Here is a 21,844-nt window from a genome sequence, read left to right as displayed (position 1 = left end):
CTCAGTGAATTATGGCCCTGTGTAATAAATGCTGCTCCATCTGAGAGCACGTGAAAATACCACATTTAATAACATTTTTTTTTACTCCAAACTCACTTCATAATGTCATTCGAGTGTTTGAAATAATAAATCCTACTGTGAGATGATGTAGTCACCAAAATAACTAAAGATAAACCATATATTGCTGTAGTCGTATATTTATTAGTCACACTGAATCAATGAAAGCAGTTAAATCTTCTGTTTATTTAGCTGCAGCTGAATCTTCGGGTATATTTGGATTTTCAGCGCGAGAGGGCTGGCCTTTGGATGGAGATTAACTACTGATCACAGAACTGTGTTTTATTGAAAGATATGCATGACAATTGCAGCTTCTGACTAATCATGATTTAATGCCTTTACGATTTAATTTTGTTTAATTGTGCAGCCCTAGTAAAGACATTTAAAGATGGCCATCTTTAAGCATGACTGTTGAAATGAAATGGTAAAACTTTATAATAAGACTCCATTTGTAACAATAACTAAGGTTAATAAAAGTTTATAAAATATTGTTTCTTGTTAGAGTGTTCATTTCAACATTTACTAATATTTTTTTTTATTGAAAGTTGCTTCTGTTTATATTAGTTAATGAACTACAAACTAACTTTAATGATCAATATATAATTAAAATTTATATTTTTATTCATTTCCAAACTATGGTTCAGTACTGTTTCTTCTTCTTCTTCTTCTTCTTCTTTTTCTTCTTCTTATTATTATTATTATTATTATTATTATTATTATTATTATTATATATTTTTAATAGTAAAGCACAATTTTAGTTTTCGTCCAGTGTCTATTTTAAGAACTATCATTTTATTAATCCATATCAGCTAGTGTGGTCCAACCTAGCTATCGGTATCGGTAAAATACACTGAAGCACGGTAAACCTCTACTTTAAATACATTCATACAAGGGCTTTGCAATGCAACCTGTTTTGGCAGCACTGCTATTTTTTTTCTTACTTACCCAAGACATTTATCAGTCCATTTATCAGCCATCCCCACCACTGACTCTGTGGTCAATGAATAAGACTGGCCTTTTCACTTCTCCCCTGCTGTTCCTTGTATAGATGTGAATTTCCCATGGTTTTATGCCACACTGCAGAGCTTAGAAAGCAGGGAAGCCTGACTGATAGTCCCCACAGTGGGATAGGCATAATGAGAGCACCTGCTGGGTCCCTGGCTGAGGCTCCGTTCTGCAGAGAGACACAGACAGCGTTAGAGAGCTGACAGAGTGAACCTGAGGTCCCTGCAATCTGAAATCATGTGGGCTTTTTCTTTGCAATGACATCACTAAGAATGAGAGAACACAACCCCTTCACACCAGTGATAGAGACGTCACACCAGATTAATTTTTATCTTCTCTCAACGTGGCTTCCCAATCGTAATGCCAACCCTTATTTGTCTCATTTGAAATGTGTGCCTCTGAATACATTTCTGCATCACCATTATTAGGTACCTTACTGCACGTTTCGCAGCAGTTTAAAAGTGAAATGTCCAGTGAGTGACGCTAAAAGAATGGTTCAATACATGACCCTGGAACTTTATATATATATATATATATATATATATATATATATATATATAGGCATGTATTGCTGTGTTTTATTACATTGCTTCAGGTTCGTATTGCATTGGTTCATAAGTCATATATCTGGGGAGTGTCACTAAAAGTTAATGCTCTATTGTGTTGGAAATATCCCCTACACCAAGCCCAACCCTAAACCTACCCAATAGTGTTAACAAATGCAAAACTGATATAAAAATGCATTTGTTGATGCAACCGTTCCATTCGAGCTTCCTTATATGCAGGTTTAAACAGTTTTGTCGAAGCATAGTTTTACGGGATTCGTACAGAAGCTCTTCACCACTCAAGTACAACTTCATACATATGAATCTGGATATGGGACGCTAACGTTCAAAAGTATCGGTTTTGAAATCTCGCAGCATGTTGAAATTGTTTTGAATTACATAATATTCCAAAAAAATTTGGCTTTATTAATCGAAACTGTAATGATTTGGCTTCTGTATAAGCTCAATACAAAAAAAGAATGTTGTTTGCTGGGTTTACAGCTGCAAAAAAGACAAAAACACAGAACTGGTTTACACCACACATGTGTGGGAAAGCGTATTGGATCCATAGTCTTCTTAAAAAGTCTGTGAATTTACAACAGCACAACATTACAAAGGCCAAACCTAGTACTATTGGTGTTTGGCAATGTTTTTTTTTTTTTGTTTGTTTGTTTTTGAAATACATGATTATATAAAAGAGTACCCCCCCCCCCCTTCACTTTCACAGTGAAATATGTAAATTGATTATATGTCTCTTGTTGTTTTTGCGTTCTATCCTGAATGCATGTTATGGTGTTATTTGTTAAAATACTAAATAAAAGTTGATCTTAAAAAAATGTAATTGAAACTGTGGACCTGTAAATAATACTTTGTGTGAAAAGGAGTAAAAGTTGGTGGAGTTTTACTGCCTCTAGTGTTTATTTCAACTGTAAACTGCAGCGATTCGTATGTATACAGTAGGTAAATTTTTTCAGTTTTGCAGAATTGTGTTTATTTCGAATGAGCCTATGTTGCGGAATGCACACCACAGACAAATCTCTAACATGAATCATTCTTCCACTCAAGTATGTTTAGTGAATATAACAAACACCTAGATCAAGACAAAAAAAATGTATCCAATAATAGCATTAAATCCAAACAGCTTCAATAAGTTTTATGTTTAATATGAGGTCAGTAGGAGCTCATTTGTAAGGATCTGTGTGAAATATCATCAAGTTAATGGGCATGATCATTTATAGTGCTTCAAATACGTTACTGTGTTTGTCGCCACAGCCAAGATAAGAGACTTTCTTGGTGAAATAAAAAGCCCTCTTTATGTCTCCTAGGGGTATAGACCTTTACCAGAGCCTGATAATGGGACTGCAGCTGAAATTGACTCCCTTGGAGAACTTGGCCTATTAGTCATGTCTGTTGCATGTTACAGTATGGTATGTAACCGGAGATCTTTATACAATACCCCAGAGGGCCATGCATCTTATGAAACAAAATGCCCTCCAACTCAGCCCCCTCTTCCAACTCACTCCTTGACAGCCAGCTCTCTTTTGTTTCCATGTGTTGTATTCCCCACCCATGTGGCATTCTCTTTGCACTGAGTAATGAAGATTAGCCTGGCGTCTGTCATAATAGAGCCCCCCCATCTCTAGTATCCCTTACTTAGACTCCCCAGTCTTATAACAAGCTGTTAACCCCATTTAAAAATGTCCCCTTTCAATCGGCTTGTGAGGGAATAATCCAGCCTGAGCGATTTAATGAAAATCGCTGTATCCTGATTAGATTACCCCAGTGCCGCCAGCCAGTGGCCATTAGCCGACCCTGTACACAGATAAACAGCAGCCCCGCTCCGCAAATCCAGTTAAAGGAAGACGGAGAGAGGTTTTCTGAGGCTCAGCTTGCCTCTTACCAGCCTGCAGTCTAACTGCCTTTGTCAGTGGGATTATCCCCCATTTGGCACATCTATGGTGAGGATTCATTCACATCCTCCTGTACCCACTCTATCCATTATTGTGCTTGTCTTATTGTCTGCGGAGTATGATAATCTATGGCATATCTTTAAGATTTAAGATTTATTAGATTTGTCAAGAGCATTCATTCATATTGGTAAATCGTAGATGCACTGATATTGAAATAGATCCCAAAATAAAATGATGCGTTTATTATTGTTTATATATTCTGTTAATTATGGCCAAAAATTATCTAATGTCCAACTGTTTAAATCTATGTTAAAAGAAAAGTTAAAACACTAAAGTTTGTGAATGACAGATTATATTTCACAACATATTATTTTATATGGATTGAAAAAATTATGTTCTATGTAAAGTATAGTTTGAATTAAAAACAGCTCTGCTGTCTAACGTGCAGTAGAAAGGGAAAGCACTCTTGGGTTAAATATTGGCCATATTGCTAAAACTTAATCTAAAAAATTAAATAAGCAAAAAATATTATTAAAATAAAACAATATGCAATGTTGGCAAGAAAAATGACTTCCCCCTAGTATATATTACTTTCCAGATCCAATAAATAGTAAATGTAAATTTTTCTAAAAAAATTTTTTTATAGATTATTACTACAAATGTATAAATAATTAAATAAATAAATAAAAATAACAATGACCGAAAAGCAAGGACAAATAACTAGATCACGACATACAGTCTGGTTATAGTTAAAAATGAATCCATAATCTTTAAAATACCAAGCTTGTTTACCCAAATACTTTGTGGACTCGTAGACTTCACATTGTAACACAGTGACTTAATCTGTGCGCCTCTCCCCAGTACAAATTCGTCAGGTGTTCTACACAGAGTTTACAAAGAGTTAATTGTAACTTTGTTCATTTGGGAACACGATCAAGGTCACATTATGTCCTCTACAATGCTTTGCTGAAGAAGTTATTGAGAGATGCCATAATGCCTTTTCTGTTCCTTCACAGCTTCTTTGTCCCTTTTGTGACCTTTGTAACTGAATTCTCACAATACTTTAAAAGCAAAACCACTGTTTGTGTACACAGAAATAGCTCTCAGCAGCCCCACGCAAGCACACCCAAAGGCTGACTGGCACCCAAGCCGCCTCTTCCATCTTTAAATGGAGGTATTCATTAGCTGCAGCTGCACCATGTCAGACTTAAAATCTCCTTGTGAGGCTGGATGCAGATGGAGAAGTAGGCAAACACTTCCACTGTCAATCCTAAATTATTGGAAGTGTCCTATCAACTGAAGAAGATCAAGTAGACAACAACAGTCAAATTAATGGCTGATCTAGTGCCCATGTTCTGGCCTGGCCTAGAATGCAGTATCATGCAATAATTTAGTTAGCTGGTGTCCAAAGAGAGTTTGCACTGGACAACAATTGAAAATATAACTCTATATACTTACAAGTCAATGCTGGCTTGTTGATCCTTGGTGCTAGGTGTGTCATAATTCTCTCAATAACACTTCTTGTAGTAGCATTCATCTGTAAAGTAATCCTCCCTCTAAGGGTACAGTGCAAAGATAATGTTTGGTTGTTATCTTGCATGATTAGCATTGCTCTTTGTTTCGCATTACATGCATGCTAACTTTACGTATTGTGGAGAAATGGGCCATGTGTCTGTAGAGAAAAAGCTCAGTGATATTGGCAGTTGTTTTGATGGAGTGGACGGCTACGGGTGCGTATTTCCTGTTCCTGACCTCACAAGTGTTCTTGTCATAATAAAGCTGTCTCCGTTATGTCATGATCCTGATCAGGGCCCTAATGTTCCGCCAAGAGCTGTCAACGGGGATAAACTTGTCCACAAGTAAGGCTAATGAATGCTTTTTATCCCTGCACTCCTTCACTAGACAACATATCTGCCAAATATTTTTATTAGCTTGTATTTTCTCACCAAAGATGGTTAGGTGACTGCAGCGACAGTCCGAGATGACTAAAGCCTTGCTATTCAGTGCAAAGAAATGTAACTAAATATTTGGCCAGCAGATATGTTCACAAGTTTCTGGCACAGAGTCCAAGTCCATTTTAGATCTTGTTGAGTCTCAACTCTCAGCTCCAGGCATTACCTAGGGATTTTGGAGATGAAGAAAATGAGAAAATAAGATAACCTCATGTTTTTTGTCAATTTGTGTCATTTCTGCCATCCAGTCACTTGGACGTTCTACACTTCAGTGCCTCCCAAGACTCTGGTCCCACTGTTCTTGCTCTTACTTGATAATGGAAACAGGAAAATGTGTCTTTCTGATACAGGCTGCACTCCCAATAACGTCCCAAACCAGTGTCCTGCTGTCTTTTCAAATTTTAAAACCCAACAATGTGGCTGCTATGGAAACTGCTGCCAAGCCTGTTGTGTTCATCTCTGGCTGAGTTCCTGTCTGTCTGCTTCCTCTCATTTCCCAGAGGAGCCGGTCTGTGTTTACAAGCCAAAGAGAGACACAGGAGCAGGAACAGCACTGGAGAGGCCCACTCTCACACAAGATGCAGCTGCAAATGCAAGAAGGAAGACTAGGAAGGAAAATGGAAGGCAGGGAAAGGATGAGGATTTCAAAACAAATTTGCAAATCGTATTACATGGTCAATATGTAATTAGCTTTGTGTGCGAGTGTAAATATTGACACACAGTAATGAGTACATGGAGTGTACACTAATCTGAAACCCAAAGCCAAGCTTAGCCTTTCTAGAGAGCGCTCTGTACGACCATTATGCTCAGCAGCATTATCCTTACATTGTATTTGCATGGTGCTTTTTATGGTTTGAGAAGAGGAACAGTGCAAGCACTTAGAAGCAATCCTGTGACAAGTATCTGATTCCTCAGTGGAGTCATGTAATATTGTTTCTGAACAGATGTGAACATGCTGAGACGAGAAAAAAAATGACTCAACAGGAGCGACAAACAAAAGCCACATCATGCAAACAGCTCCAGACATTACCTCCATCAATATATAATAATCCAAGATTGGAAACATGATAAAAATGAGCCAGACAGATGAACAGAGCATTAAGCAGCACAGATACCACATGTTTTCTTCTGGGTCAAAGAATTGTAATGAGGTAAAAAGATGTGGTTGAAAATGACAGTATTAATACAAGCGTGTTTGGCTTCCTGAAATATGACTTTGTCCTGGCTGCTCCTGTCAAATTTGTTATGTGTAAAATAAATGTGGATACAATATATTCTAGATGCTGGGACCAGGCCAGTGATTCAATTATTCTAAGTACACATTAGACCAAGGTCAAGTTCGGTACACAGATATTCAAGACATAATGATTTAAACTGCAGCCAGTGTCTTTGTATTAGGCAATAGCAGTCATTACATAACAGAGCACTCAGACACGTACTCCTTCACAGGTTTGGCAGGCAGACAGGCCACTAGACAAAGAAGAAAAAAGCTTGTGCATCTGTCTACAGCAGAGAAGCCAGAAGCTAATGCATTTACACACTTTAAATGAGTGTTAGATTTCTTTAAAGGTCAGTCAAAATGAAAACCAGGGCAAGTGAGCATGCAGTATTAAATGTCCAGTACTTACGAACTGATAAAAATAAAAAAATCTCTTGATATAATATGACATGATATACTGATATCATGCATCCCTATGTTGACGACGTTTGCTAGTAATGGGTGACAGATGTCTGGAAGCAACAGAATCCCAGACAGTTCTGGGAGGTAGTAGTCAATAATCATGTTATGTGTTTTAATGCACATTTAAGCATTTATTCAGTAAATATGTACACAGTTTATGCGCAGGTCTCACAAAACACACACAATATTAACCTCGAGTGATTTATATATTTATTTTGGCAGTTCCATCCAGCATTTTTAGAAACATTTGTGGATCAAGACCCAGCTTTTGAAGTCAGGTTTTACTCAGCATAACTCCAGCTTTGAAATGTTGACTGTAAATTATAATTTCCAATTAGGATGTACAATTTCAGATGCCATAATTAATAACTAGACTGCTGTTATATGAAAAGCACTTGTTTGTAATCAAGTTGTGTTGTTTCTTAAAGTACGACCCCGTGTATTGCAGAGGTGGTTTTGAACAACTTGATGACAAGCTTGTGAAGATGCATTTGCAGCGTAAGCCTACCGAAGCTGGCTTTTTGTTTGTGCAGAATGCCTCCCTGACAAGCCATGCAAGTTACATTTGCAGATGTACACGAGGGATTTAAATATCATCTGGTTCCCAGGCAACAACAACAATAATGAAACCTATATGTAAATGCAGGACACAAAACCAAGTCATTTTCTCCGGGGGAAATCTGGGGCAGAGGTTTTCTCAGTAAATAGCTGCTCAGTGAATCTAGCCCTAAAAACATTCAGGCAGTCGGGCTACCAGAGCCTCTGGCTTATTTGTAATGGCCCATTCGTCACCGAGTGTCCAGTTTTGCCAACTCGCTAATAGGACACCATCCTTAATTGGGCTATTTTTCCCCCCAGTATTTTAGGGTAGCTCTGGATTTTGGCATGGGAAGAGCTGCATTATTCTCTCTTTGTCAGAGGCATGATATTAGTGATCTTTAAAATTGATAATTCTTAACACATTACCAGCATTATCCTGATGACAGATAGTCAGCTCCAATCCATATAACCCATCTCAGCCTACTCTTCAGCAATGCAGCAAAAGCAGAAGTGGAGAAATTGGTGGCAGGTGCTCATTAGCATGTCACTGAAGAAAGAGAAATGGTTTTGCCATGGCTTTCAAGCATACTTTTTACTAAAATTACAAATTTTTCAAGATCCTTTTCTGCTGCTCGAACACAGATAAGCTGAAAGCATCTGATCATAAAGGGTGTAAATGCACTCTCAAACTGGAGGCTGAATTGCAAGACATTCTCAGCCTGCTATAAGTAAAACATTTTTCTCGTATCCTCCAACTTACAGCTTTTTCCTCAGCAAACAAATGCTGCAGATCGGAAGACAGGGACCCTGACTTGACAAACGACCTGCAACGAGCTTCCATCCACTGCAACAGTGGCCAAGGGCCAAGGGAAATGGGATTAAATTATCCGCCCAAATTAAAAGAGCATATCTGTCTTGTCCCTGCTAACAGCTGTTAGCATTTATCTCCCACGTGTCCGTGCCATTGATTCATTTTATAATCTGTGTTTATCAGACTGACTAGGCCGAAGTGGGGCAGTGGGGACCAAGGAGTGGCGCCCGGTTGCTAATTGCCTCACTGTGTTTGAGAACGTCTGTGTGTGCATGTGTGTGTTCAGAGGAGCCCACCGTTTTGGCAAAAAAGGGGGAGGCTGAAGTGAAGGAGGGGGTAGGGAGAGATGACACAGGTGCAGAAACAGGGAAAAAGGAGGGCTATTACACAGCGGGAGAGTCGGCTAAAAGTCACTCCATCACAGACCACTGATTAAAATTTCATAGGAGGGGGCCAAGGGGCGAGTCTGCTGTAGGTAGTAGTTAGTAGAAGAACAGTAGAAGTGGATGGAGGCCAGTGGAAGTAGTTGGATTTCCTTTATTTGTGTAGGGTTAGGGGTAAGTGATGTATGTGTCCACAATAAAACACTGAAAAAAAAAAAAAACTAGTTAAAATAAATGTGCCAAGTTCCTTAAAATTAGCTGTTTGTATTCATGTTGGTTTAATGTGGTAAAAAAAAAACGTATTTTCAAGAAAAGTTTCAGTTAAGTTTTTCTAAGAATACCATGTTATGTAACCCAGTAAAATAAGAAAAATAAAAAAACACTCATAATAAAAGAGGTATATTCAGAATTCATTACATGAATGAATTTAAATATATATATATATATATATATTTAATATTTTAATAATATTTTTTTTATTAATAAATAGAATTAAATGAATTGAAATTTTAAATGAATAAATAGGACACTTATTGTTGAGTAGTATACAAATGTATTTCTGCAGGCGTCGGGTGCTATTGCTAGCCACATGGATCGTTTGTAGTCCAAATGTTGCAGTTTATTGAGAGTGATGGGTTTTGGGAAGGCTAGGGCTACGATTTCAGATGCAATCGTGTCTCGGCAGACTCCTAACAAGTTGCTGACATCTCTTTTGTGAAAGTGAGGTTGCAATGGAAGCGTCCGTTTATTGACTGCGCTTGCTTTGATGTGGAGAATCATGAGCGAGATCAAAAGGAGGTGTGGTTGCTGCTCAGGATCGTACCACACTGATGTTTACCTTTCACATAAGAGCTCTTCTATTGGTTATTAACTGCTTTACTGAGACTCTTTTTCATGCTTTTGTTGGGCCTTTTGTTAGGATGTCTGCTTGTAAGAGAGTGTAGTTCATTGGTTTTATGGCCACTTATCAACTGGCCATTCGCAACATGCACACCGAGGTCTGCAGTAAATTACAAACTGTGCAGAGCCCCATGCTGTAACTGTATTGTCTAAATGTCAGGAGTCCAGGAGCGGGAGTGCAGGGGGAAGGGAAGATGACAGTAGATGAAGTGAAGAGATTCAAGCTTCACTCTAGTGTGTGTGTGTTTGACAGCTGTTTTCTTCCACACTCACTTCCCCCCTCCCTGGACCCTTGTCAGCCTCCCCACCATTACTCACCCCTGCACTCCAACAACAGGACAGCAGTGACAGCTCCCTTCCCTGAGCTCAGCCGGCGAGGTGCAGGAACCAAATAGAGAGAGCAGTTGAAAAGGCGTGCAAGATCCGTGAAATCCTATCCATGACGGTGAGGGCCTCAGATGACTCTGGTGTCCACCCTGCTGTGATGATGGTTTATATGTCATCGGGACAGATAGGATATGCCTTTGACTGCAAATTTGCAAGCGGCTCGGTATCTCTCTAGGTGCTTAGATAGACAGATCCTGGAGGGAGGTCCTTATGGGCTATAAAATTTCAAAACATTTCTTGAGGTTGATGGCGAGTTTGTGTCACTTGGCACAAATTGTCTCTAAGGGGTCCTGGGTAATTGCTGTGTCATTACGGAGGTAATCGTGCAGGAGCCATACCAGATCCCTAAAAAATACTTGAAATAATATAGATAAATGAACTTGGTGTGCAAACAGGCTAAAAGCCCTTCAATACAGGAAGGACGCATATTCAGTCTTACAAGGGAATGTTATGGTCGTAAAAGAGCTACTGGCCATGGTGGAATCACAGCACCCTGGGAAATTGCTATTAACACTGCAGGGTATGGAATGATGGCATATTATAGAGAGCTTTCATCACCAGATCATTGACAATGCCTTTGCTCTACTGAACAAAACATTGCCAGAGTCGAGGACAGGTTTTGCAGGAAGCTACAACTGGCCTGTTCATATTTTTGCATGACATACAATCTTTAACATACATCAAAGGACAATTTTCTTGGGTTCCTTTGAAATATAAATGGTTCTCGTGCTGACTAGGGTTTAAAAAAAAGTTAATTGATGTTACATTATAGGTCTTTCAGATCAGCACATTGGTGGAAATAGAGGAAAAGTGAAGCTTTACTGGGTTCTTTGAAACATCAGTACATGGATGGAACTTACTGCGATTCTCCTGTTCTTGCTAAAAAAAAATTAAAAATAAAACATCTTAAACTAGCCTATGTTGGTTTGCTAGTGTAAGTTTAGCCAGCCTGTTTGCTGGTTTTAAAGGGATTTGGGAAACTTTTCAGTTGGTCATCCTAGAGGATCAGCATGGCGACCTGCTAAACCAACCAAACCCCAAATGCAGTGCAGGCTGGGAAATCAGCTAAGCACATGCTTGCTGGTTTAAAATGTATTTTCCATCAGGGATGAAAAATGTATTGCATTAGACCCTAAAAAACATTTTTGCAGCAGAGCTTCCTACAGTCCTAAAAAAAAGTGAAATAAATATATAAATATGGCACTTTTAACTCAAGTGTTTTTCTTAGCCACTACTTCTTACACACATACAAGCACACAGATGCACACATACACACTTAGGCTTCTCATCAGCAAATTAACTGAATAAAGAGCCTCTCTTTGCTGGGTCGTTTGAGTGGCTAATTAGTCATCAGCGCATGCTGTGTAAGAAGAGTGAGAGAGAGAGAGAGAGAGAGAGAGAGGAGCGCAGGAGAGATTAGTTTTGCATCAAGAGGTAGAACTTCAAACAACATCTCATGGAAGCCAAAATGCTTAATTAAAATCTATTTGTATGAGCGAAAAATCATCATAATTTCAACCCCCAAAATAGAGAAGGGTCTGTTTTGTTAGATGAGGGTGTGGAGATATAAACACATTAGTTAACATAATGTGCTGACTTTATTATCCAAGCAGAGAGCGGAGACCATGAGAGGAACCGACTCTTGAGATTGGCGATAATTTCCCCTTTGTGTCTAACTTGGACTGCTTCCACATTTGCTAATAACAGTTTTGCGATTCTACCCCTCGCCTCTCTCTGCCCGCTCTTTGTCTGACATTGCCTCTTAGTGCTGCCTGTGAACCCCCTGGCACTGCATTTATAATGTATGGAGCTCAGTGCGCACAATATACGCAGGGTATGAAGGGGCTTTTTTTTACACTAGCAGCTTGTACAAAAAAGTTGATTCACCTCATCTACATTTTCTTTATTTTTTATTTATTTTATTTTTTTATGTGGTTGCACAGATGCATGTGAAAATATAGTGTGGTTATGCCAAGCTCTTTTAACCCTCTGTCATCTCTCAATAGCATGTTGCTTTAAGCTGCATGACATAGAGAATTTATTTGTATGCTGCTCTGTGCTTATCAAGGCAGGTTGGGTATGTCCTCAGGGCATCTATTAAAGTAATAAGGCATACAAAATGCACAGGAATGGAATAATTCCAGAGGTGCATGATCTGTCTCAGTTGCTAAAATTCCTGTTCGCTAAAACATAGCTAAAAAAGCTTCAGTTTATGGATAATTCATGCACTTTCCAGGTAGTGCTCAGAATCATAAATGAACACAGATCTCACAGGGAGAGCTTGCAGTGGTAAATTGTAGATGCTGCAGTGGACTGCATTTCAGTTATTTTAGTCTTTGTTGAAGGCTCTACTGTATTGCATAACATGCAATTGTAGCTATAGCATAATTTTTTTGTGTGTGTGTCACCAGTGAGGTCAGTGAAAATGCACAGGAACCATTTGTCTTTAGGTTAATTGAATGGTCAATATGTCACTGAAATCATCTGATACTGTTTCTAACACTTCTGTTCTGTATTAGGTTTTAAACTGTAATTTCTAAGAAAGTCCTGGATGCACAGGTTTTCAAACTGTTTGATGAAAACTGTATATATATATATATATATATATATATATATATATATATATATATATATATATATGTTATGTAGATTTGTTGTTGTTCTTACTGTTAAAAATCTATATCTACAATTAGAATTTGTTTCAGACCCCCTAGAGGCCCCCAGACACCAGTTTAAAAACTCCATGAGTATGCATATTTCAGTTCAGTAAAATTCCGTAAAAAGTGCAGCTTATCAGCAGAAAACAGATGCTATGCAAAATCTTCTTTTTGGACGATTTATTTAGGTCTGAGGTAAAGAAGATGACAGAATAAGTAAAGAGAGGGCATGCACAGCTACCGGACGGTAATTTACTGCTGGCATGAAGTAAAGAGTTGGAAGGTTTACTCTACTGCTGTTTGACTGTCAAAGTGCTTTTATTGCAACAGTGAACAGAACTCTTTAATATCCAAACTGGCCACTGTGACTGGGGAACAATAATGTTAAACCACTGAAAAAAAAACTGCTGAGTGAGCAGTCAGTGAGCCATGATAGTGCTGTCTTTCTTTTCTGTTCTCCCTCTGCCTGCCAAAGTATTCATCAGAGGAAAAACCTGAGTGAGGGGAAAGGTATCTTAAGTAATAAAACCATAATTTCTCACTCAATAAGAACCGTACGACAAGCACTATGCTACATGGATAAATATTGCTCCCTCAACCACAGCAAAGTGAAATAATTCCACGGATATTCAGTTTCTCTTCCAGAAAATCTTTCCCCCTGGCTGACTTCAAAATGTTTCTTTCCAAAACTCTCTATGTAGCATATCTAGTCATTTACACCTTCCATAGTGTGACCGACTGAACCAATCCCAACTAGATATTTTGTTGTAGCACATTCAGCTGTAACCAGAAGTGTTTTTTCAGATGGTTAGCATTCCCTCTTTAAACTTCACTGGACTTAAAGAGTATTCTGAAGCTTATTGTCTTACGTTTATGCATTTCTGTTTCTCCTGCAGACATGTCTGGAACTGGAGAGGTACCTACAGACGGAGCCCAAAAGGCTTTCGGAGCTCTTCGACGAGGAGCTCGACTGCCTCCTTACGCCAGCCTTCATGAAGGGAGATACCGACGAGGACCTGCTGGATCCCCTGCTGCCCAGTTTATCTGATGAGCCCAGCCTGCCACCTCTGCTTGTATCCCTACCCAAAAACCTTCATGCCCCAGCCAACACCAAGAATTCCGAGGCAGGGCTGAAAGAAGCCAGCGGAGGGGTTAATCCCGCCCAGCTAAACGCAGTCACGTCCCTCACTCCACCTTCCTCTCCGGAATTGGGACGCCATCTTGTCAAGCCTACGCAGACTCTTACCGCCACAGCTGATGGCACGCTCACACTGAAATTAGTGGCCAAGAAAGTCGGTCTTGGAGCAGCAAAGCTGGTGGCGACACATTCGCTACCTTCACCACCAAACCGCGGCACACAGAGTGACGGAGAGGGAGGACTAGGAACAGTAGGCGGAGGGGACATTCCGGAGAACAAAAAGAGGGTCCATCGTTGCCAGTTTAATGGCTGTAGGAAGGTTTACACAAAAAGCTCCCACCTAAAGGCACACCAGAGGACACATACAGGTGATTACCTGCACCAGTGATATCATATGTTTTTATTTTAGCATTTAGCATCACATGTAGCATTTTTTACTTTCCTGGAGAAAACTCGATTTTTGCAGCACAACCCTACAGCAAGGTAGCTGATTTTCTCTCTCCTGCACCTTAATCTCAGACTAAAATGAACCCAGCCACACCATTCAAAAACCTGCCAGTGCAGTCAGTAATTGCAAGATGATTGATAGACTGACTGAGCTAAATCTCGTTTCCCAGCTAATTCGGGCTTGCATGCTCCGGTGCCGTCGTTTCTGCCCTCTCGCTGAACCTGAGAGCGTGTTGCACTCTGCCGTGGCCCCGAAACCTACTGTGACAGTGTCCTCAATGCAGCGTATCTGGTCCCTGTGGCCAGCTGTTGACTCGGCAGGTTCCTGTGAGCACTGGTGATGCTAATTACTTTTGGGCTGATTCTAAAAAATAAAATAATATAAAATAAAAAAAATAAAGGGGAAAATAAAACCCAAAAGAGACATTTTGGCTTGCTGGCTCATCACATTATGTGTTTATTAAAGACAGAATTATTCTTTCAATTGGTTTAATCCTGTTTTTGTTTTTTGTTGGTTTTTATTTCAATAGATTACTAAAACAGGGAGATTAATATTTCAACAGGATTTAAGGGCCGCGTACATGCTACAGGACCCTACACTAATATTTTCGTTCAGGAGCATTCAAAACTCTAAAAAGTGAATTAGAATGTTTCTAAATTTTGTAAACATAAGACATACATACAACTTTTTTCCAAACTGCATATTTTAAGCTAACTTATATATAATAATAATAATAATAATAAACAAACTGACTGATACCTTTAACATCTGAACATTTATAGGACAATTAACAAATCAGTAGTTCATGAAAGGTCAGATATGAAAACGTGTAAATCTGCTATCAGCACACATTAACCACCACTTATTTTATTGGTGATTTTTCACATTCAAACTCAATCATTTATGCTCATATATTTGTAGAGCAGCTGTGGAGCCTAATGACATGATCCTGCTTTGCCTTGTCGACAGTGTTTGCTGAAGTTAACGGCACATCCCTGAATGGGATTTGGAGAGTAAAAGTGGGTTAGAATGAGCCACTGGAGAAGACAAAATAAATGGATGATAATTGGGCACTAGGCCCTACCTCTGAAATCTAAACTTCAGAGACAATAATAGCTTACCACCACTCTGTCCTGAGGAAATGTAATTAACCGCACCATACACACCTAGTGTGACACTGGTGCTAGGGAAGGAGCTTGCTGTTTTGGAGGGGGCTCGTTGCTAGGAGACTGTATCAAAAAACTGTAATAGGTTGATTATTTGTGGCTGTAGATACCAATTGAAGCTCCAATATGCCAAATCAATCCTCCCTTTCACCTACTCTCTTTGGGTACAGTTGGGGTTGCCAGGCAACTACATCATGCATATCAAAAGCAAGCAATAATTGGTTGGTATTGCGGAGTGTCCATAGGTTGCATACCGACTGGATGGCTCTTGCTCTCTCCTTTCTCTCCTTTTAACACTCTCTCTACCTCTCTTGGCTGGTTGCTAGGCGACTCCATTTTGCATCTTTGACTCTCCAAGTTATAATTGGCCTGTGTTATGGTTGCCATGGTTGCAGGTCCAAGCCTTGCCTCGCTGCTGTCAGACAAGAGGAGGGGGAGTAAGTGGGCTACGGCATAAGGAGAGAGCGAGCATGAGGGGGTCTTTGGCCAATTATTGTGAATGTAGTGCAAAACGTTTGCCGTCTCGCACCTGCGGCCCCGCCACTCTCCAAATGACACAGATATGCTCTTTCTGTGCACTTGTAGCAGTCACAGACATGAGAGCAGATGTGGCGATATTTTCTCCAACTGATTTTATAAATTGAAAGAGCTCAAGGACAGGCAAACATAATAAAATAAACCTCAAGGCACTTTGACCTGCTGTTTGTCTATGCGCGTCTTGCCTGGCAAAGAAAGATGAGATGTCAAAGAAGACATGCTACTTATTTGCAGTATTCCCCGAGGTGAACTAGTCGAAAAAAAAGCCAAGCACATTGTATTACATTTAAAAATCCTCTTCTCTGTCTTTGAAAGTCAAGAAATATGTCTATGGGAGATGGAAAGAGGAACTGGTCAGACGTCTTGGAGACGTTTTCCTCATCCCCGCTGCCATGTCATTCTTTACTTTGTCTTGCATCATAAGAGAATTCCAGGACCGACCTAGCGATGTAGTGGTAAACCCGCCGTTATGTCATCCTTTACCTCATCTTGCATCATAAAACTAAAAACCAAGATGGAATAAATAGATAAAAAGACTTTGATTTCATTTTTGGGATATGAAATATTGCAAAAGAGAATACCTTCCACATTCTCCACCTCTTATTGGGTCATATTTTCCTTACAAAAAAAAAAGGAAAAGAAAAGGAAAAAGGAAAATAACAGCCTGTAATCATTTCCATTCCTCTCTACGATTTTCTTTGCCAGTGTCCAGATACAGTCATGGAGGTCCAGGCACATTCTTCCCGAAAGACTAGCATAGAACAGAATGAACTTTTATGCTGGTCAAGAGTAGTTTAGACTGGTTAGTATGGTCTTTCAAGTAAATTGGTTTAGTAAGATTTTTTTAAGACTTATTAATTTTCAATAATCAAGAACCAAAAATCTAGCCCTCTGTCTATTTATCCATCTGTGCGTCCATCTATCTGTATAGCCATTTGTCTATCTGTCTGAACTTCCTATCCAAGGCCATCTTAGCAATAAACTACAAACACCATAGAAATGCAATAGAAACCACTTAGAAAATCTGAGCAGCCTCCTAGTAATGCCTGAACAACCACTCATAATGCCCGAGCAACCTACCTACTTTGTCTGACTGACTGTAAAAAATGTAATAAATATATGAAACTTTCAGACAAGACTTTGTCAAGCTAACATCGTGTCTTGAAAAACATAATGCAACTAACTAAACCTAACGCAACGATTAAACGTAACCTAATATCATGTATTTTCATTTAAGAAATAAATTCCCAACTTGGTGGTGATCCTAGTTTAGAACCATGGTCGGTATCAATTCAGTGAAAAGCTATTTCCAATTGGGCAACTTCAACATTAATGAAGCTTTACTGTAGTTAGAAAGATTGGTGCACACATTGTTTGCTGGAGAAGCTAGCAGCTCTTGTGCTGTGAATATGGCATTGTTTCCCATTAAGTGTCATTAAGACCCCAATTATCATTACCACCTCCAGATCTGAATCAGTGCCATCGACACCCTCCCCATTCCCACCCAGGCCCCGGGCTGAAGCCCATGCTGTTCCCCAGGAACACTGCAACTGTGCCGGGACACTCTCTTCGGTGGTTGGAATCCCGATTCCTCCCTCACTCAAGGCCATATTTTAAATCTATGCCATAAAAGTACAGCGTGTGGAACAATTGGTATCTCCTTTCTTATCTGTTTAACTTCATTTGAATTTCAGAGCTCACTGGGAGGGTGGAGAACATTTAGCACAAATGGCTTCATTTTGCATACTTGACTTTGGGTTATGAATTCGTTCTCTTATGGTGACTGAGCACATTTAGGCAGCCCCTCTTTGATTTAAGAAAAGATGGAAAATGACCGTTGATCGAATCAATTTCTGTGTCTGAAAATGATCACCTCCATATATTGCCTGAGAAGGCAGCATTTTTCAAATGTCGATGACTAGGAATGCAGGAGGTATGTGCTACAGAGATGCAATGGTTCGACTGGGAGATAAAGTGAGCGATCTGATTGGTTGGCTTGAATGTGTGATTGAGAGAAACAGTAATGAATGATATATAATGGAACTGCTGATGGTGCTTACAGTGGCACAGCGGCTGCCTCACTCCAGAGGTGCACCATCTGTGAACAGGTGTGTGTGAATGGTGAAGCAGGGATTAAGTGATGTGTGTTTGTGCATGCAGGTGAGAAGCCTTACAAATGCTCCTGGGAAGGTTGTGAATGGCGTTTCGCACGAAGCGACGAACTGACGAGGCACTACCGCAAGCACACTGGTGCCAAACCTTTCAAGTGCAACCATTGCGACAGGTAAGAGACACACTGCAAAAGCTGCAAAGCTTGCTCACAATAAATGTATGCACATATTTAACCCCTTTTAGTTCTTTAACATCCCCACACACACACACATTCAAGCACACTAGTCCACAGTCCTCAAGCGCCCATAAACAAATTCCTCAAGTTATGAGACCACAAGACTAAACTCTCTCCCTTAAAAATAACCTATCTCCCCCTCCTTTTGCTCTTATTTTCTCAAATTCTCTATGATGGCACGCACATAGCAGTACTGCATTGGGCTCATTGGAATTTAGTGCAGGCCCAGTTCCCTGCTGAATAACTTATTCACAGTCTGGTCCTGTGATACCCATTACCAAATTACTGCGAATATCTCATTCTCACATTCTGTTCCACTTTCCTCCATCCTCCCATCAGTACAGCGTATACCCACACTGTGGCTTAAGTGCAGGGAGAAAAAGAAGTTAAAGGCATGGGTGTGCATTCCAAAGTAAGAGAGTTATACAACAGTAATTTTAAAGAGCTGGGGAGGAACAAGATGAGATGGATGCACGTATGGCTCTAGCGGAGAGACGCAGCATATTTGATGTTTTGTTTTGTTTTTTTTGACCGAATACTGAAACATCAGCACACAGTAAGCATTTTTTGTAGGATGTTTTATAGAATAACTAACCACAATTTTCATACTATTAGAAATTAATTGATATTACAATTCTGATCAATACAACAAGCCAACAATTATTTTGATGTTATTGTGGATAAATGATAAATTAAATGTATTTTGTCTAAAGAAATTTAAAAAAAATGAAACCGTTCAAAATACTTTAAGTATGTACTTTTAACTTTCACCAACCTCATTAATTACTTAAACAAATTTTCCATACATTTTGACCACTGAATGTTCTTCATGATACAATAACATAATATTTGCACTCCCAAAGAACAAATGTCTTGCTAACAAAATATTTCATAGCTGAACATACAATAAACACAGTTGCATTAAACATGAGACATAGAGAAAGGCATGGAAATAATGAACACAAAAAAGAACACACACCTTAAAAGTCAGGAAATCACAAGTTTTAATTACCCTTATATTTCATATTTCTAGGTTGTCCATGTAATTCAGGGCACACACACAATGCAGAAGCAATGTGGTGAACATGTGCTTGCGTGTGTGTATTGGTGATAAAGAGGTGAAGAGACACAGGAACAGCAAAGAAAAATAGAGATTTGCATTAGCATGGGGAGAGAGAGTGATAGCCTGTCAGGTGACAGTATTAGGAAGATGTCACTCGGGCCTGGCATGTGGGCAGCAATTACACAGTGGAGGCCGCGTGCCCACTGAGCCAGCTCCAGGTGGAAGCACAATTAGACACGGCTCCCTATCTCGACGTCGGCATCAAACCAACCTCACTGCAGCCTTTAGAAAGTTGTCCATTGAACATTTCTCTGCTGCTCCATCACAATGAAGCCTCACCGATCCCAGTGGATGAGTTACGGCTGGGAAGGCCTCTGTTCTGCAGACTGCTGCTGACACCTGAACAGCGACATTTTCCCTCAGGCGCAGCAGAGCACGTGAACTCTCTGGGGGAAGGCATGGGGAAATCTGTGTCCCTACACTCATTACTCAGTGTTTGGCAGCTATTGCTTGACAAAAGGAGCAGGAGCCAGCTTGGATAAGCAAATCTACACTGGCAATTCTTTCTCCCTAATGTCAGGTATAAACAAGAGCATCTTCTGAATTTGGAGTCTAGCTTAAGCAATTTAGCTCCACCGATGAATCCCCCACACATAGATTCCCATCATTACCAGGGAAGCATTTATAAACTGAGCACTCCTGTTTCTTGCTTTTAATACTAAACCTTGAAGAATCTCTTTGGGTGGCACATCCATTTTTAGTTGTGCATTGCATTATGAGCACATATAAAGTGGAAAAAGTATTACAAGTGTGAACAGCAATGCTGCTGGAATCTGAAACTGACCTTGTGCAGCATTATTGCTCTTCACTGGGACAACAATCAAGATTAATGTGTAGGAATGACAGGAGGAGGCGATACCATGCAGTCTGATGTAAGGAAGGATGCCCAGTTGAATCTGGATGAAAAAGGCCAGGGGCTAAAGGTGATTCAGAGTGCACCCTGTTGAAAGGATGTGCAAAATTGCCTATTATGATCTTCAAATGATCTTCTTTGGCACTGCTTCCAGTCAGTTTAGGGTGAGTCCTGTAACAGAGTTGAGCCTCCTGATCAGTTTGCCACCTGTACTGCCAAACATGTGAAATGGTGATAGTATCATTACAATTGAGATGAATAGTTAGATACAGACTTTATTTAACTTGTTAACTTATTAAACAAAAGCAGTTGCAGACATGTGGTAACCCTCTTATAGCATAGTATAGCATAGCATAGCATAGAATAGAATAGAATAGAATAGGATAGGATAGGATAGAATTTACTTATTAAACAAATGCAGTTGCAGTTGCTATTATAGCATAGAATAGAATAGAATAGAATAGAATAGAATAGAATAGAATAGAATAGAATAGATCATCACACAATGCAGCATTTCTTCTACAATTTATGGTATAGTGCCAGACATTTGCAACCGTCTTAAGTTACATAGATGGTCTCTCTGGGTCAACCTGAGGTTAAAAGTCTTGCTCAAGGCCATTACAGTGATAGTTGAAGGATTAACCCTTGCAGGGCTAAACCCACAACCTTTTAGTTCCACTTAAATTATCTATGCTTTTTGAAGTGACTTTTTACATGTTCAAATTACATGTTCTGTCATCATTTACTCACCCTTATATTGTTCCAAAACTGTATAACTAAGTTGATGTACTAAAATTACTAAAACTAAAAGAAAGATAAATGAAAGCTAATTATAAAAATAAAAGCCAATTTGAAAATGTTAATACATATTGTAATAGTATATAAATAATACTAAAATAACAATGGCTCCAAAAATGACTCCATATACCTTAACTACATCAGTATGTGAAGTCTTCTGAAGCCATACAAGTTTGAATAAGGAAAAAAAGTTCTCAATGTAATTATTCAATGTAATAAAAACATTTTTGTTCTCATTTTCAAAATGTGGTAGAAGTAATAGTAATATAGTAATATAATCTAGTAATACTCAAAAAAGGTAGCTTTATGAATAGGTAACTTTAATAAAGAATAAATGTGTATTAAAAAGGTTTAAACATTCTTAAAGATAAAAGGAAAGACATCCAGGTTTGGAATAGCATGAGTTGTGTCATTTCTCTCTTCTAGGTGTAATGAAAGTGAAAGTGACGTGACATACAGCCAAGTATGGTGACCCATACTCAGAATTCGTGCTCTGCTTTTAACCCATCCAAAGTGCACACACAGCAGTGAACACACACACACCGTGAACACACACCCGGAGCAGTGGGCAGCCGTTTATGCTGCGGCGCCCGGGGAGCAGTTCGG

The 21,844-nt window shown here is 39.4% G+C and overlaps 1 protein-coding gene across 2 annotated transcripts in view; it reads left to right on the top strand.

Moving 5' to 3' along the window:
* The window catches only part of LOC132152967 (Krueppel-like factor 7), a 40,314-nt gene that overhangs the window by 15,202 nt on the left and 3,268 nt on the right, over nt 1-21,844 (top strand). For both annotated transcript variants that reach the window (XR_009436603.1, XM_059562012.1), the window contains exons 2-3: nt 13,725-14,334; nt 18,278-18,401. Coding sequence is in view for 1 of the 2 variants with exons in the window: in XM_059562012.1 (XP_059417995.1) it covers nt 13,725-14,334; nt 18,278-18,401 (734 nt within the window). In the remaining variant the exon portion in view is untranslated. The remainder of the gene's footprint in view (nt 1-13,724; nt 14,335-18,277; nt 18,402-21,844) is intronic.

The sequence above is a fragment of the Carassius carassius genome, chromosome 11, assembly GCF_963082965.1.
Source record: "Carassius carassius chromosome 11, fCarCar2.1, whole genome shotgun sequence".
In the NCBI taxonomy this organism is placed as follows: domain Eukaryota; kingdom Metazoa; phylum Chordata; class Actinopteri; order Cypriniformes; family Cyprinidae; genus Carassius; species Carassius carassius.
Note: the sequence above shows the minus strand (reverse complement) of the source record. Positions and strands in the feature narration are given on the sequence as shown.